Genomic DNA, 13,437 nt, shown 5'->3' with positions numbered 1-13,437 from the left:
TCATTCCTGTACCGAAAAGTAAGTTAAAGTGGTTGTAAACCTTTCCATATACCCAATGAAGTGACTGATCTCAGGTGATACACAAAGATGAAACGAATACTTCTACATAAGCTGTACCTGTCTATCTGTAGCCTTCTGTTCTCTACATCTGATTAAAGTGCTGAATATTTAAAGCTGGTCTGAGAGTTCAGAAAAAAGGGGGCAGAGAGCTGAAGTTACAGTCTGCAGAGCTCAGTGAGGAGAGCTCTGAGAGCCGATCGGAGGGAAGGGACACGCCCCCATCACACAGCTCACAGGAACAGGGCTGAGGCTGTCAATCAGCTGAAGAACCCTCCTGTCAACTTTTTTCTCTTGGTGTCAGGAAAACTTGACCAAGTTATTTATGCTGATAGAGGAACAAAGCAGCAAACAGAAATTACACTTCAATCTTTTAATTGCGACAAGTACACACTATAGAGGGATGCATCTTTTTTCATATTTCATGTCTGAGGTTTACAACCACTTTAAAGTCCCTTCAGAGGTAGGTGGGTGTGTGTGTAGACCAGGTGCTGGTCCAAAAGGAGCACTCTGCATCCAGGGCCTTTCACTATCTGAACAAAAGATTTGGCATGCATTGGCGCACTATTATGCCATACTACTCTTCTGCGGCCTTACAAGAATGTCCAGGATGCAGTATACAGCTTGTGGTTGGGAGGTTTTCAAATAAAATAAAAATAAAAACAAGCTGGAAAAAGCTGAACATATACTATATGTGGGCACCTTACATTTCTTGCATTTCACTGGTAATGTCTGATTCCTTAAAAACAAGACATTCTCAGTTTGAAGGGAAGCTTAAAGAGTAACTCCACTTTTGTTGAGAAAAAAAAAACATTGCCCTCTGGGTGATCAATGTACATTGCAAGGATTTTAACAAACTTTGTTGCAGATTCCTACCTTTTGTTATTCAGAAGAAATCTCCGTTTGTGTGTCCCTGTGGTAAATTAATCTAATCGGAGTGGTTTCATAATTATCAATCAGCTGCTGCACCTGCAGGGCTCTAATGAGATGCGATTTCCTACTGGGAGTATCTCACCAAAAATGACAATGTTGCAGGGGATGCCTGAAATATTACTTGCATCTTAGTGTAGACTTCGGGAAAATCAATAAGCAGGAAATTAGGTTTCTGGGGGGTGTTCTGTATACATTCTGCGTACAGAACATCTCTAGGTAACCATATTGCATTTACAGAAAATTACAGAGCTGCAGATTGAAAAGGAAAGGTAATTTTTAATAGCATTCAATTACAATATGACTTGTGTCGCAATTGCATATGCTATATTGTTTGATTTGCTACCCCCCCCACAAAAGTGGAGTTACCCTTTAAATACATTTGCAATATTTGAGTTGTTACTGGTACATGCTCATTACTGATGCAGCCTTTACGTTTTTACTTGATCGCTGTACCAGATAATTAGAATGAGCATGCTTACAGAGACATCAACGTGCATTTATTTCTAACAACTGCTAAGGCTGATTTCCTTTATCAAACTAGTCTTTGGAAGTGGGAGAAATCTGCAGAAGTAGGCAAATTCATTCATACTGCACTATGTTCCTCTAAAACCCTATTTGGTCCAAAGGCGAACAAACTGCAGGAAACATCTGATTCAAAAAGCAGTTTTTTGGGGGAGTAGGTTTCAACCTAAATAACTATTTTTAAATTATTAGCAGTGTGATTTCATGCTGTACACTGTGCAAAGAATAATATTCTGAGAATAAGAATGCTGCTCTTACAAGAATCAAAACACTATACAAGTGACTAAAAAAACTGTACATTGTAATTATCCAATCAAACTTGTTCTTCACCACTTTCATACACAGACCAAAAAAAGAAAGCCTGTACCTGTCTATACTTCCACTCCACTTCATGCTCAGATTCTCTCTGCCTTAAGGGATCTTTGAATGGATCGGAATCAATTCGGGTGCTTTGGTCGATGATCTCATGCTGTTGGCGCTTTAACGAGTCATTTGACATTTGCACTTTGTTGATTCGCAGTGCGGCACGGTTATCCCTGGCTTTTTGCTTAAAACAAGAATAAGTACCAATATGGTTACAAGGCAAATAAAATCGAAAGGGTCAATTGCAAGTTGAAAAAAATGTAAATATACTTGGCCTAAGGTCTCCTGAATGCTTTGCCTTTTTGAAAGCAGTAACTGCAAAATATTGTAGATTTAGCAGCTTCTAACCTAACCTTTGGATCTTTCAGTAAACCATAAAAATGAACTCCAGGTAACCATTTCATTTTTACCAGGCAAAAGAATTTGTATTTCCCTTTAACGAGTCCAGTTCTCAATCCACATTAGCTAGTTTGGTGTCCTTTTTTTTTTTTTTACTGCATTTAAAGAGGTTGCAAATCTCCAAACCTCCACCCCCCCCCCCAAAAAAAAAATCCATGCAAGACAAAGGCATAATGAGCTAGTATGCATCGCATTAGCTCATTATGAAATACCTTGGAAGGATGCCCTGCAGCAGTGCCAGCACACTGCTGACATCTTTCCCGGAGTTACTTCTGGGTTTGCGGGCTCCGGCGGTGTGGACGGAGCCGTAATGGCATCACTTTGGTCAGGGCACCCGAAGAAACAGCACGAACGGGCCGTTACTTCAGTGTGCATTCGCTGATGGCTGTCGGCAGCAGCGTATATAGTAAATATCTCCTAAATGGTGCAAGTTTAGGAGATATTTATAGTACCTATAGGTATGCCTTACTATAGGCACAATTAAAGAGGAAGGCTTTACTTCCTCTTTAAGCAGTGAAGCTTGATTACTTGCCTCTCCCCATCCTGTGAAGGGAATAAGAAGCAGTCTGATATGTACATTAGAGGTCGACCGATATATAGGCCGATATTTGCTGTTTTTTAAATAATCGGCATCGGCCGATTGTGTTGATAAAAAGCTGATTCTACAGCAGGACTTTGAAATGACTTCTGTAAGAAGTCAGTGTGAGTTGCCCGAGTCGTCATAGCAACACTTTCCTCCTCTCTGGGCAGACTGCCAAGAAAAGAACTAAATGATACAATGTTTACACTTCTGAATGAATGAAGTCATCTCTGTGTAGAAGTTCTCAGTTTAACCATTTAAAGACTAAATCTTTTCTGACACTTGTTGCTTACAAGTAAAAATCCTGTATTTTCTGCCAGAAAATCACTTAGACCCCCCAAAAATTATATATATTTTTTTAGCAGAGATCCTAGGGAATAAAATAGCGGTTGTTGCAATATTTTATGTCACACGGCATTTGCACAGAGGTCTTTCAAATGCATTTTTTTGGGAAAAAAAAAATACACCATTTAAAAAATAAAAATAAAATAAAAACAGTAAAGTTAGCCCATTTTTTTTTTTTTTTGTCCAAAAGTTTTGACTACCCGTTTTTATTTAATATATAGGTTTTTTTTTACTTTTATCTAGATCATACATACAAGTAAACTGATTGGAGGTTTGTTTTGTTTAATAAATGTTTAAAGCGGGAGTCCGCCGGGACTCCGCGTTTTTTTTTTTTTTTTTTTTTTAAAAGCCAGCAGCTACAAATACTGCAGCTGCTGACTTTTAAAATAGTGACACTTACCTGTCCAGCGCGCCCGCGATGTCGGCACCCGAAGCCGATCTCTAGATCGACACTCGAGTGCTGCCGCCGGCGCCATCTTGGGTATGGGAATCAGGAAATGGAGCCTTTCGGCTTAATTTCCAGGTTCCCTACTGAGCATGCGCGAGCCGCGCTGCGCAATGAGGACGGTCCCCGCTGCCTCTGGGATCTGTGTGTTTCCCAGCAGGCAGCGGGGCACTTGCGGAAGGGGGCGGGCACTTGCGGAAAGGGGCGTAATGTACGCCCCTTTCCGCAGAGAGCTAGCCCGGAAGTGGGTGCAGTTACCTGGATTATCCAGGTAACTGCACCCCCCTCCCCCCTGAAAGGTGCCAATTGTGGCGCCGGAGGGGGGGAGGAATCCGATGAGCGGAAGGTCCATTTTAGGGTGGACCTCCGCTTTAAGTGTAAGAAATTTACTGTATCACTTATGAAGACTGCTTTCACACTGGAGCGGGCAGACGTTGATGGTAAAACGCAAGTTTTAGCGGCTCTTTACCATCATTTTAGCGGTGCTATTTGGCTGCTAGTGGGGCACATATAACCCAGCTAGCGGCCAAGGAAGAGGTTAAATGCGCCCATCGCACTGCATTCGCTTCGGCAGTGGTGCCCATTCATATCAATGGGCAGGAGTGGTGGAGGAGCGGTATACACCACTCCAAACGTGCTGCTTGCAGGACTTTTTTTTTTAAGATCCTGCCAGCGCATCGCCTCAGTGTGAAAGCACTCTGTCTTTCACACAGACTGCAGGGGAGCCATTTTGCAGGCACTTTACAGGCGCTATTTTTAGCCCAAAAGCGCCTTAAAAAACGCCCCAGTGGGAAAGGTGTGTTAGATCAAGGGGGATTAAAAATAAATAAATAAAATAAAATCGGCATCATATATCGGCTATCGGCCGCCATGATTTCTAAATATTGGCATCGGCCAGAGAAAAACCCATATCGGTCGACCTCTAATGTACATCACTCTCCCTTTCCTCCTTTCAGAATATCCATATAAAGCAGAGCCTGATTGGCTCCTAATACTGGTACCTGTGCCAAAAATTAACATGCTGACAGTTTCAGATTGTAGAGAGATGACTTTGTCAAGTGTGATACTTCTCTTTCATTGTAGGGGAACAGTACCTATAGGCTGGGTTCACACTGCTGCGGTGATGAGATCGGATGTGATTTGCACTGCAAATCACATACGATCTCTGTGCGATGCAAGTTCAGCCATACAGATAGTATGGCTGAATTCGCATCTGGCCCAAACTCGCACAGGACCCTTTTTTTGGGCCGTGGCAGAATCGGATCGCATGGGTGTTCACACCATGCGATCCGATTCCTGTCTGAGTTAGCAGATAGCACTGCGATATGCGAACTGATCTGGGGGTGTCGTTAACGTTTCACTGACACTCCCAGCAGTTCGCATAGGGCAGTGTGAACTGCCGACGGGAGGCATGCGATGCAGGAACCCACAGTGGATTTGCAGCGTTCCCGCATTGCTGCAGTGTGAACCCAGCCATGCTCCACTGTGCCTATACTCCATTGTAAAACAATACCCATATAAGATTTTCAACTGTGTACTTAGCCATTTTGTTAGGAATTCAGCCTTAACCTTTGATCTTACGCTAACACTTAAACTTTAAAATTAACTCTAAGCTTAAGGCAATATTAAACCCAAAAGCAAACATTATATTGCAGCTTACCGCCTCTTAGATGTGATGGCAGCATTTTTTTTTAGGCTTGTTTAATTTCTATTTACACCTGGTGATCCAGCAAGTCTATTGCTTTTCAAAAGAACAATGACCCCAGCGGAATGCATTAGTTAGAGATGAGACAAAGAATTTAACGCTAAAGAGGTGCTTACACGGGTTAGCTTTTACTTATTTATGTAAGACCTTTATTTCAAAGGGGGGAAAAAAAAACACTTTGCTATAACGGATTATATACACAGTAGTGTTAGGTGGAGTATTCAATTTGTTAGTACATTTAAAACTGCTAGTACATCTAAGCCCTTGTACACACGGTCGGAGATTCCGACAACCAAATCCGATGGATTTTGTCCGAAACTGTTGCATACACAGGGTCGGACGAAGTTGTCGGAAAATCCGATCGTTCAGAACATGATGATGTTATTTCGTTACGACGGGACTACATTCAGGCTAGTAGCCAATAGCTTTGGTCTAGGAATTTGATCTGAGCATGCGTGGCACTTTGTCCGATCGGAATTCTCTACACATGATCGGAGTATGTCTGATCGGACCAGTTTGTCGGAAAATATTTCCAGCAAGTTGGAAAATTTGGTCCGACGGATATTCCGAAGGAAACAGTCCGATGCATACCACACACAGTCGGATTATCTGACAAAACGGTCCGATAGGACACATTCCGACGGATTCTCTGACCGTGTGTACAAGGGCTAACAGTCCCCCTATCCTAGACTGACAATTCTGCTATCCAAAAGGTGCCTCCTGTATTTGCTCATCCAGTGGTGGTACTCTAATACAGGTGGTCAGTTACTGGCAAGATCGCCAAGTGAAAACGGGGGGGGGGGGTCGGGGAAAGACTAAAGAAAGAAAACGTATGCAGCCACCACATCTAATATATTACGGTTTTGGGTTTAATACCGCTTTAAATTGCAACGATAAGTTGACAAAATATTTCCCTTAAGCCTTAAACACAAAAATGTCTGACAGATGGCAATCCATGCAAAGTCACAAATGTGGGGAAGTTACTCGTTTTGAAATGGGAAATTCTGTAGAGATCGCCAAAATTTCCTAAAAATGCACACACATTACTATACAAATATTAATTACACACGGCTCTGGGGTTGTTTGCATAAAAGGCCTGAAATCTTCCATTTTGTTAGATTAGACCTTAATAGTAACTACATTTCAGGTTAATCTTTACTTTGCATAAAGTATGCACAGAGGGTCCATGTAGCATATGCTGCAAATCCACTTTTACCATTATATATAGATGCTGCATGATTAGTAGACACTTCCACTGTGATTGTTACTTTATTCTCTGCCAGCCCCATTTATTGGCATATGATGTTTTAGATCCACTTACCACATATGGGGCTCTTTCTTGTGAGCTGGCTTTCCTCCAGAGTTTTGCAATTTGCTTCACTCGTGTAGACCAATCTAGACACAAAGAAAAATTGAGTCATAACTAATTGTGGGCAATAACTGACTATATAAGAATAACACCAGCCTTGTGATTGAAGTATCTATAGCAAGATTGTTCCAGCTTTCCACAGAAATCACAGGAAAATAAGACAGCTTTTCCTTTAGGCCCTTTTGATTGAGAAATTAGGGCCAGCCATAGACGGTTCAGCAGGAACTTGCAAAGATTTGAACCTTATACGGCCACAACCAGCCTGCCAGATTTTATTTGCGATTATTGCTAGTGGCTGTTCTAGCCGCTAGCAATGATCATTGTCTTCTCCCAGGGGGTACGGCTTCCTCCACAGGAGAAGACAATGTCTGGGAGGGAGGGATTCCCCTATCAGCACTGGCTGTGTTGAAAATCACATCCTGAAAATTTCTATCCTGCAATCAAATTTGCACTGCATCGCCTGCCTTAATGTTTATTTCAAGTTGTCTTACCTGGAAACTCCTCCTTTAAGTGTGGGAAATTAACATTGGTATATAAAACGGGGGCCACAGTTGCCATCTCTCCAAGAGCTTCTTCCTTCTCCCATTTCTGTGTACTCCTTTGGGCACTGGACATGGTGTCTCCCTCTGGCTCCATAACCGGCGCTGGTGCGGGCCACACATTTGTGGGGTCGTTTACTAAGCCATGGTATGCAGCGTTCTTATCCCTGTTTACATATAAATGGTTATTAGTGTTATTGATTTATATGGTGCCAACATCTTCCAAATTGTTGTACAACAAGGACCAACAGGAGCTGTCACAATGATATTAAAATAAAAATTCATACATAAAATAACAATACTGGCAACACTGCACAAATGAAGATACATTTTAACAGAAAAAAAAGAGGAGAAAGACCGTATCCTACTACATGGTTTCTTTCCAAAATAATGACAAAGAAATTAAGTTTTTATAAACAGAGTACCTGTTGTCTTGAAATGGTGGTTGTGTTAAGGGAGGGAAGGGGCCAAGTCCACGTCCAGGGCCAAGAGGATTGTGTGATAAGTGAGGATTGGGTGGCAACAAGCCATTCACAATCGGCATTCTTGGAAAAAGACCATCACCTTAAAAAGTTAAAACAAGACAATGTTTCTTTCTGCTAAAAAAGAACTTCAACATGAATATATTGCATATTCATTTTAGCAGGTCAAACTACTGATAGGCAGAAACTAGTGCACTGGGCCACGGTTAGGAATTCAACAGAAAGGAAACTTGTAATCAGATGATATGAAGCAAACACAGCCATCATAAAATGTCTGCTGTGTACACCAATAGCACTTTCCCCTTCTGTCACTGCTGTATCTCTGGAAATCCAGAACCTTCAGAGGCATGAGGTGCACATACACACCCAACCCAAAAACTGGTAATTCTGAAATATCATTTGGTTTGAGGTGTGCCAGGCCTTCTACACATAAATATTTGAATGATGCCTATTAAAAGGTGTTACTTTACTTAATATGATATGACTACTGGTTTACTTTAGGATTAAACAGAGTCCTATGAAACACAGTGCAACCAGAATTTCAGAGACTGGTCATAATTTTGTATTGTACAAAATCTCTTATGATCCACTGTGCTAAAAGAGCTGCTGTAAGCTTGGCGGTGCATAACTTAAAGACTGGTACACACGGCCAAATATTCCCCAGTTCAGCAGTGTGTACAAGCAGCCTGTCTGGCTTCTATTGAACGGGCATGCTGGAAAACCAGCAGCTGATCAGCCCTCCCGCATTGGCCACAAGTGCTGACCAGTGTGCTCTGGCATGGGTGGGGCAGTGCCCCTGTCAGAACACAACAGCTCAGTGGGGAGTTCTAATCACTTTGCAAGCTCAATGGTTTTTTGTTTTTTTTGTTCAGTTCGCTGGGTGAACCACAAAATACTACCTGTGTGTACCAATTACATTTGTCTAAACTTCTGCAGGCTCAGATTCAAAGCCATTCATAAGAAAAGGATATGTACAACAATAAAGATTTGGCTACATGGGCATCAGCCACATAAGATAGTACCAGAATTAAACTCAGACGGCCCAAGATTTCAAATACATGCTCATGTTTGATCTGTGTGACCGTTTCCTCTGTATTCATTGGAGATTCATTCCTGTGTACTCACTAAATATTTAGAACACATATGGGGGAACAAAAGTGGAGCTGCTACCCATATGGACTAAAAGGATACCTAGTTTGATATCCAGATGATGAAAGAAGTAACATGACTTGCAATCCCCAAGAATTCGACTTTATTTGCTGATCATCTTTTGCTTAAATAAACTACATATCTAATACCATAACAGACCAAATAGATTAGAGTAGATCTGTCAAAAAATACATGGATTGCCATTGGTGAACTCAATTGGGCAATACTAGATGTTGGGTCATCGTGCTGAACATATAGCATTTACAATTTCTAATTCACCGAACCAGAAAGCAGGCAATACATAAAGCCAGTCCTATTGACCTGCATACTTGTTCCAGGTCAGAGGCTCAAAGTATGTAGCTCGAGGATTAGAATGTCAGCCACACAACTAGCACTTTCAGGTATGACAGACTACATGTTTGTAGAATGTCAACTTTTACTGCAAATACACAAGTCAGAATGATATATCTAAAATGTTACATCTATAAAAATAAAAAAAAGTTGCTCAGGGGAGCAAACGCTTTTCAGAATGGTAAGTACAGGTTTCAGTGGGTGAGTTATTATATTTTTTGGATAATCTAATAATAGTGGGTACTTTTAGTTCTACTTTAAGTGACCCCAATATACAAATGTATTTCTAAGGCCTGATGCACACTGAATGTTTCTCTCTCCTAGATGCTTCTTCCTGGCGGCAGCATTTTGGCAGAAAAACCTCTTGACGCTAGTAAACAACACATTTTGGTGCGTCAAGCATTTGGTCGCCAACACATTTAATTGGCGGGAATAATTTATTCTGGCTATAGAAATTAATTAATGCTCAAGCACTAAATGCGACAAGCATAAAAAGCATTTAGAGGTGTCAAGCTTTTTTCTGCCCCTAAACTCCTTTAGAAGCCTATGTGTGCATGGACACATGGGCTACATGCAGGGATGTTTAGAGGCAGCAAAAAAATAAAAAAGCCAGACGCCCCTAGGAGCAGCTGAAAAAACGTCTGGTGTGCATAAGGACTAATACTCTTTCATTGTGTTTAAATGTTTTCTAAACCGTTTTTTTTTGTTGCAAAGGCTACAGACATTCTCTCAGATATAGCATATACGATTATTTGTGAATACTCCAAATTGTCAAATTCAATATAAGAAGTGCTACTGGATAGGTTATACAGTGCTCAGTATAAAGAAGTACACCCCTTTTGAAAAGTAAGATTTTAATCATCTCAATGAACACAAAAACAATTTCCAAAATTTTGACATAACTGAGTCTTATAGAACATTTGCTTGGCTCATAACATGAAAGCAAGTTTTATAATAGAACGTATATTACAAAATCTGCCTGGTGTCTCTGAGATGGTTGCAGTTCCACCCTTGTTAAATTTTTGTATCATTTTTGCTACAGCATTTTGACTGAGAAGTAAAGCTTTGCTGATCATCTTGTAGCCTTCACCTTTTTTCTGTAAAGAAATTATTTTCTTTCTCAGGCCTTGTGACATTTTTCTTCTGACAGCATGAAATGGGGAGGGGTTTTCTTTGTTAAGTAACACCCTTTTATAACCAATTGTCTGCGGGACACCCGTTTAATGAATAATTAGATTCATCTGTAGCTGAATTCTTGTTAATTAGGATTTTGATGTCTAAAATGTAGCTTTGCTCCTAAGACTTTCTTTGGGGTGTATTCAAGTTTGCAACATAGTCTTGAATGAATTTGTCAGGAAAATACTTTTTTGTGTGTGCAAATTAACAAAACTTGGTTGAAATCAATGGCCTGCATTTGTGGGAGTATTTTGTAGTATAGTGTCCTAGAGAAAATGTTGATTCTGAAAGGAAAGCAAAGGTTTTCTGACAAATCTGTTGGGGTGTACGCATTTATGCTGATCACTGTATATGGATAAGCCACTTTAGGAAAGGTAGATTTGTAATGACTGCAACAGTTGTGAAGTACTAGTACTGGGAATTTCAATGGGCACATCTCATTAGCAACCGCTGAGAAATACAAGAAGTCGTCAGCACTTTTCAACCTGCCAACTGCTATGTAAAATGGAAAACTTAAATTTTAGGTGGAATTGGCTTTATGGAAAGTGATTGGGTGGCTGATGACTGCACAATGGATGCTGATTTATCAAATCAAGAGGAAAAAAAAAAAAAAAAAAGTGTCTTCATTCTTTAATTTCTTACTCAGTGACAGCACAATTCTGGTTACCAAAAGCAGCTGCGCAATAAGGATGGACCCGCTGCCTCTGGGATCTGTGTGTTTCCCAGCAGGCAGCGGGGGACTTTCGGAAAGGGGCGTAATCTACGCCCCTTTCCGCAGAGAGCTATCCCGGAAGTGGGTGCAAATACCTGTACTGTACAGGTACCTGCACCCCCCTCCCCCCTGAAAGGTGCCAATTGTGGCGCCGGAGGGGGGGAGGATTCCAATGAGCGGAAGGTCCACTTTAGGGTGGACCTCCGCTTTAACATAAAATCCATTTATTGGAATTCATTGAGTGACACAGGAATTTGTAGACTGTTGAACTAACATCTACAGGAGGATGGGATACTACCTCTACTTTGTGGCAAAGCAGTACTATGGGCATGAATATAAACACAGAGGTATGTGATCTGTGTCCATCCCCCAAAGAATGGATTTTATAGTAAATATAAAAATATCAAATTTTCTTTCTTTCGCCTCTCTTTGAGGGACGTGGGAAGACTGTTGGGCATGTGGGACGTTGTGCCCACTCAGTTGCAATGCTGTTGATGTCCCAACAAAACAAGATTTGGGAAAGCCAGCATCCCAAGGACCATCTGAAAAACCAATGCTTGAATTCAAGACCTGCTGAGGTGGAGCACCAGACCTGAAAAATCCACAGAAATAAGTTAAACCGCAAAGTCAGGGAGAGAAGGATTACTGTTGGGGAGGGGGGGGGGGGGGGGGGGGGGGGTGGGGATAACCTCCACACAGTAGAAATGATAAATACCCATGAAGGGAAGAAAGGTCCCACTTGATGTGGTCAACAAGGAATGGTGTCAAGATGGACAGAAACTAAATGGATTGCTTAGATATGCCCTTATATTACAAAAGGCTCAAGAAATTGTCCCACAGAATAAAAAAAAAAAAAAAAAAAGGCAGTAGGCTGTGAAGATGCAGTTCCAGAAGGGTAGCCAAGGGAAGAGAGGTACAGTATAATCTCGTACCAAGCAGGCAGTTCAAAATATCATCTCTAGTATGTGAGAAATACCCCTGGAGGAACCACTGAGGAACTCTGCTTAAGAGAAATTCTGCCTAATCTAGCTATCGAGCCATAGATCTGGGAATGCTCCTGAACTCAAAGATCCAAAAGAGCACCAGCATTCATAGAGCAAGGAACAGGAGACTTATTTGTACAACCTGATTAAAAATTTAAACAAGGGAAGAAGCCAGAGGTCCTTCTCCCATAGGCTCTGAATCCGTCAAAGAAAGAAGACCTAACCCTAGTTGGTCAGGTCTCCACAAGCATTTCTGAGAGTTCCTGCTGAAGGAAATTTGTGCATTTCTGTCTGCCGACCATCCAGACATGGTGTGCTCCTCTAATGAGCTTGGCCGCTAATCAGAGACTACCAGTGAATTCCCCTATGACAATCAATGTGCGTAAGACAATGCTCAAAGTATTGTCCCGTGCAGAGCCCAGACTACTTTTCCTGATGCAGGAAGGACTCCCAACCATTCCCATTAGTGAAGACACAGTAGTTTTTCAATGTATCCCAAGGAAAATAACTTAGCAGGATCTGCTGACGGCAAGACTTTTAGTCCTGAGGGCAGTTTTAAAGTCAGATTCTAGGGCCTAGAGGCACCTACCGAGAAAGTGGATAAGGTAAATTGGTGAGGCTCAGCCAAGACCTCCCTGCATTGAAGCAATCTGCAGTGGGATTTAAAAATGCTGTATCCAGAGTCGATCCAGAGATACAGCGACCCTAAAAGGATAGGCACGTCAGAAGTTCTTTAAAGGGATATCAACATCTGAGTACTTAAGCCAGAGTGCTCAATTAAAGGGGGACAGGTCTAAACCCAGCAGTGGAGAGGTTCCTTTTAAGGGATCTAATCCATTTAGCCACAGATTGGCAAAATAATGTCACTGCCAACCTAGGCCTGAGGGCAAAATCAGCCAGAGCAAAACTGGGACTGAAGGGGAGATTCCAATGGCTAATCAGTAAAAATATTGCTTTCCCTACCTGCCAAATAGTTTCCTTACCCTCCAGCCCAATGCTCCCCCCTCGTTAAATCTTGGGCTTCTTTCTGTGTGCCAACACAGTGGAATTCATTAACATGAACACGTCCCACCTTCCACTGCAGCAGAGAGACATGTAGATCTCAATGGAGCACAATTGTAGTGACGTCACCCCCTTTTAGTTCACTGTGAGTTAATTAACATTTTTTTGTAAAAGGTGGAAAAATAGTTCCTCCCACAGGGAAACCGTTCTCTAACACGCCCTATAGGGTGTTTCCAGTACGCATGGAGGAATACATTAACAGGTGTAATGGAAAGGTCTGTATAGCTGTAGGAGCTCTGAAAGACTCGAAGACGTCAGGCTAATT

The 13,437-nt window shown here is 41.6% G+C and overlaps 1 protein-coding gene across 10 annotated transcripts in view; it reads right to left on the bottom strand.

The window, feature by feature from the left end:
• KMT2C (lysine methyltransferase 2C) overlaps positions 1-13,437 on the bottom strand; it is a 407,832-nt gene that overhangs the window by 73,940 nt on the left and 320,455 nt on the right. For all 10 annotated transcript variants that reach the window (XM_077491169.1, XM_077491171.1, XM_077491174.1 and 7 more), the window contains 4 exons: positions 7,683-7,821; positions 7,210-7,424; positions 6,671-6,744; positions 1,880-2,059 (listed from right to left, as the gene is read on the bottom strand). In XM_077491169.1, the coding sequence (XP_077347295.1) occupies positions 1,880-2,059; positions 6,671-6,744; positions 7,210-7,424; positions 7,683-7,821 (608 nt within the window). The remainder of the gene's footprint in view (positions 1-1,879; positions 2,060-6,670; positions 6,745-7,209; positions 7,425-7,682; positions 7,822-13,437) is intronic.

Source organism: Lithobates pipiens, unplaced genomic scaffold, assembly GCF_037356315.1.
Source record: "Lithobates pipiens isolate NorthernLeopardFrog02 unplaced genomic scaffold, aLitPip1_a1.2 Scaffold_19, whole genome shotgun sequence".
Classification (NCBI taxonomy): domain Eukaryota; kingdom Metazoa; phylum Chordata; class Amphibia; order Anura; family Ranidae; genus Lithobates; species Lithobates pipiens.
The sequence above is the reverse complement of the archived record's forward strand: the minus strand, read 5'-3'. Positions and strand labels throughout refer to the sequence as shown.